The sequence below is a fragment of the Zea mays genome, chromosome 4 (assembly GCF_902167145.1).
Source record: "Zea mays cultivar B73 chromosome 4, Zm-B73-REFERENCE-NAM-5.0, whole genome shotgun sequence".
Taxonomy (NCBI): domain Eukaryota; kingdom Viridiplantae; phylum Streptophyta; class Magnoliopsida; order Poales; family Poaceae; genus Zea; species Zea mays.
The window spans coordinates 161,506,774-161,511,580 of NC_050099.1; the positions used below are offsets into that span (position 1 = coordinate 161,506,774).

General features: G+C 51.7%; 1 protein-coding gene across 1 annotated transcript; it reads right to left on the minus strand.

Annotated features, from left to right (window-relative positions):
- Positions 1-583: 583 nt before the first annotated feature.
- Positions 584-1,757, minus strand: LOC100217252 (uncharacterized). The gene has a single exon (NM_001143607.1). It carries the CDS (start codon positions 1,552-1,554, stop codon positions 1,072-1,074), a length of 483 nt encoding a protein of 160 aa, NP_001137079.1. The 5' UTR covers positions 1,555-1,757; the 3' UTR covers positions 584-1,071.
- Between the last annotated feature and the right edge of the window lie 3,050 nt (positions 1,758-4,807).

Sequence of the window (4,807 nt, forward strand, 5' to 3'; positions counted from 1 at the left end):
AGTTGTCCAGTGATGACAACGACATGTCACCGTGTCAGAGTCTTAGCAGCGAATAATTGTACTGTTTTGGGTGATGGCATCTAATCATGCCAGAATCGATTGTCAGTTAGAATGTCGTATATGCACTCATTAATTGGGTCACAGGATTTGTGCAGATCGCAGGAGTCGTGTCGTCGTGTCGTGTGTTCTCTTGGATTATCTTCTATGCTCGTACATGAGTGGAGGCTGAACGAGGCCCATGTGCATGTGCTTGTCCGTCCGGCCATATCGCTATAAGATTAAATTATTGGTTACATGATGAGAATCGTACAATAGAAGACTACTATGCTGCTTCCTTTTTTTTTAAAAAAAAAGCTATAATGACACTAGTATTTGACATGCTGCTGCTTCATCATTGATTCCATGTGTTAATTGAGGTCTGTAATTAATGTTTCCCTTGACGTAGAAAAAGAAGTTTGGGATATTGTTGTTGCATTGGGGTTGCGTACGTCGTCAAACACAGGCGCTTTTGGATTTTCTAGGTAAGCGCTGTTTCAAATTCGGTGTGCAGCTAGCTTCTTCAAAACCTTGGGCGTCGCAATTTGATCGAAGAAAAAGTCTAAATCAGACTGTTTCGGCACTTTATTTACACCCACGCTCGTGTTTAGCAAGCGGTTCCCAACACGAGACGAGATGATCATGATAAGAGGATTCAAGTTGGTTGCTAAATTATTCATCACTGCCAGTTGCGCAAACTTGCTGCTGCTAAGCTCACCAAGTTGCACAATAAGTTGACGAACTAATTTAATTACTATTATATGGTCGAGGAGAGACTGAAATTAAAATCGTGTACAAATGAAACATCTAGGTGCCGTATACTCAATCCTTTAACGTATTAATAACTAGTATATCTTTTACGTATACCAAGTGTGAGGCGCCTTTTACGTACTAATGAAGCCCCCCCGTAGATTAGCGGTTGGCTGATGGCAGGCAGAGCAGCTGTTATACCACCCGGGCGATCGCCGTCGCTAACCTGTCCGCGCCCCATCATCCAATAGACAAATTAAAAACTGCCCTGGAAGACGGTCCTCCTCACCGAACGCGCGTGAGCCGGCCCAGGCCGAGCCGGCTGGCCCAGCCCGGCGCGCGCGGCAGGAGGTCGGAGCGGCAGAGCGGGCAGGTCGCGCGGCCGAGGTCGATCCAGCGGTCGATGCAGGCGCGGTGGAAGGCGTGCGCGCAGTTGCCCAGCCGCCGCACCTCGTCCGCCGCCTCCAGCGTCTCGAGGCACACGATGCAATCCGACGACGCGGCGTCCCCGTCGCAGTCGTGGTCGCCGGACTGCTGCTGCTCGTCGTGCTCGGCCAGGAGCTGGCCGTACTCCACGGCGGGGAGCCGGGCCTTCACCTCGCCGGGCTGGTGGCCGGCGTCCACCGCGCCGTCGGGCGGGAAGCGGCACAGCCCCACCACGGCCAGCATCAGCAGGGCGGCGTCCCTGACGGCGCTGAGCAGCCTGCAGAAGGCGATGACCGGCTTGGGCACGGCGAGGCAGTAGCACACCAGCGGGATCCCCATCATCAGTGGATTGAGCGAGCGAGCGAGTTGGACGGACCGGGACACGAGCAGATAGCTGTGCTCTGTGTTTGCCTGGCACGAAAGAGCGCGCGAAGCGGGGGTGGGCTCTTGTTGCTTGCTTCTGGATAGAATTCTCGGCGGCACGGGCACGGGCACGGTGGCTGGACGAGCGACAAGGGCGGAGCGGAAAGCTGGAGAGGATATGGTGGACAAGTCAGAGAGAGAGCTGAAGCGGCCCGCTGGTTATATAGAGCCATAGAGGGAGGCAGAGCAGAAGCAGAGAGAGCAGCCGGGCCGGGCCTGGCAGGGGTGAACTGCGAAACGGTGGTCGTTTTCTTCACGTGGGATTTGGTTGGATGGATAGTGCGATTCGGCTGGTGAGGAACGTGCGCGCACCTGCCGTATCCCCGTGCCCAGTTGGAACGGGCTGGAGTGTGTGGAACGTGGACTGACTTGTGCTTGCTTGACCGTGTGCTGATCGAGGTAATTAGGGGTGTTTGGTTTGAGTTATCGCTGATAAAGACGAGGTTGTATATAATGAGTCTATTTCTTAAATTTGGTGGAATAAGTATATTTTTAAGTATGAGAAATGAGATGTCGATAGATCAACTAATTTCATTTCGCAAACAAAAAAAAATTGAAGAGGAGAAAGACGAACCAAACAATGTACGTACGTGCAAGTCCTTGAGCGCGGTGGAACATGCGAAGGACGGGGACCACAACAGAATCATTCAAACCCCGCGTTACGTTGCTGATGACTCTGGATGTTCAGAAGTGAACACCGCCGTCCCCGTCCCCGTCCGGCCGGCGCTTTCGTCAGCCGGACGTGGAATGTTCGATGCTGAAGAGGTGTCGCTTGGCATTTAATTTTTTTTAACTCCGCACGTCTTCTGCGTGATAAACGTACGCGTGAAGAAACTAACGCTGGGAGAACGACGCCGCCGCTGCGCGTGTTACCTTCACTTCACCAGCTCGGTTGTGTACTGTGTCACACTCATGCACGTGGGTGGCAACGTTGGCCGGTGTGGAGAGAAAGGTACATGTGTTTCGTATACCTCGTGTCACACTCATGCACGCGGCAGCAGCGTTGCCCAGCGTTGAGAGAAAGCTATATATACGTGTTTGTATTATACGCCAAATATACTACGATCGTGAGGCCCATGGATGGGCGGAAGCACCTTCAGTTTCTCGGAAACCCCGCATCACATCACCAACGGGAAAAAAAATAACAAAAATCTGGTACACTTTTCCAACTCTCTCTCCCTCCCTCCTCTCTCTCTTTCTGTCTAGACACACAACTAAGGTATCGTTTGATTCACATATTGGTAATATAATGGGTAACCGATAACGTTAAATCATGTTTGTTTAAGTCCAACCATAATCGATATCACACTACAAATGGATATCACCAAATTTTAAATTTGTTATCACCGCTATTCGAGTGTAAATCGTTAACATTACCATTTACGTTACATTTCGTGAACCAAACGACACCTAAGTGCTAATCATCACCTAGGCGGATGGATCTATTGATTCATTATTACTTGGACAAAGGACCCAACCGTTCCGACCAACCAACCCATCCGCGGACACGCAGAATAAACAAAAAAAAATAGAGCATGGGGTGATTCAAACCCCGCTCATTCAGTACGAATCAAGAGTCTTCTACCACCGCAGCTCATATCTATTTGTGTTTTACAGAGTAGAGATATTATGCGTACACTGTAGAACTGATATCATCCGTTCTATAAAAACCAATACCACTCATTCACGTTGTTCATCTATTCCATGGAACTGATGTTAGCCACCTCGATTTTTTAGCAATTCATGTTTTTTTTGTTCAGCCATGTCATAAAAAATATATCATTCATTCTTCATTTGTTCAGCCATTTATCGTGATAGTGAAGGTCAGACCAATATGTCACACAACAAACACAAATGGTGAAACCTATGCACGTGTCAAAGTGGTTGGCTAGTTCGAACGGGGCAACGCACCTAGTCCGATCGGCTGGCTCCGTAGTCACTCCCAAACAACCTCTTGTGACAAGACACCGTTAGAGCACCTCCTATGATGCCTTTACATCGTCGCTGCGGCCATCTGGTTTTCCATTAACATCTTCGACCTCCCAAGACGTCAGGGAATGCTGTTGATACTGATCTTTGCCGGTAGTTCAATTAAAAATAGAAAGCAGACCCACCTTTTTTTAGTTGACGGATAACTTTTAAAAATAGCAACCAATAAATGGAGAATTGTTGGAGCCAAACATTTTTTACTCCTTAAATTGTTTTAGCAACTTTCTAAATCTATAATTTAGGTGCTAAATTTATATAACTATTTGTCGGGACCATAATTAGGGGTACCCCCAAGACTCCTAATCTCAGCTGGTAACCCCCATCAGCACAAAACTGCAAAGGCCTGATGGGCGCGATTTCGGTCAAGGCTCCGTCCACTCAAGGGACACGATCTCGTCTCGCCCGAGCCCAGCCTCGGGCAGGAACTGTAGACCAAGGCAGATTCACGCCTCGCCCGAGGGTCTACTCAAGCAACAGGCGCACCTTCGACTCGCCCGAGGCCCAGCTCTGGCAGGCTTCACGGAGAAGCAACCTTGGCCAGATCGCCACGCCAACCGACCGTATCGCAGGAGCAATCAATGCAAGGATCGCCTGACACCTTATCCTGACGCACGCTCCTCAGTCGACAAGGCCGCAGTGACAGCAGTCACTTCGCCGCTCCACTGACTGACCTGACAGGAAAACAGCGCCGCCTGCCCTGCTCCGACTGCTGTGCCACTCGCCAGAGTGAGGCCGATAACAGCTAAGTCCAGCCTCGGGCGCCATAGGAAGCTCCGCCTCGCCCGACCCTAGGGCTCGGACTCAACCTCGACCTCGGAAGACGGACTCCGCCTCGCCCGACCCTAGGGCTCGGACTCAACCTCGACCTTGGAAGACGGACTCCGCCTCGCCCGACTCCAGGGCTCGGACTCAGCCTCGACCTCGGAAGACGGACTCCGCCTCGCCCGACCCCAGGGCTCGGACTCAATCTCGACCTCGGAAGACGGACTCCGCCTCGCCCGACCCCAGGGCTCGGACTCAGCCTCGACCTCGGAAGACGGTCTCCGCCTCGCCCGACCACAGGGCTCGGACTCAGCCTCGACCTCGGAGGAGTCACCGCCTCGCCCGACCTCGGGCTCGGACCGACCACGTCAAAGGGGGGGCCATCATTACCCTACCCCTAGCTAGCTCAGGCTACGGGGAA

Excerpts from the sequence above, each read along its gene's own strand:
- LOC100217252 (NM_001143607.1), bottom strand. The coding sequence starts at position 1,554 with ATGATGGGGATCCCGCTGGTGTGCTACTGCCTCGCCGTGCCCAAGCCG.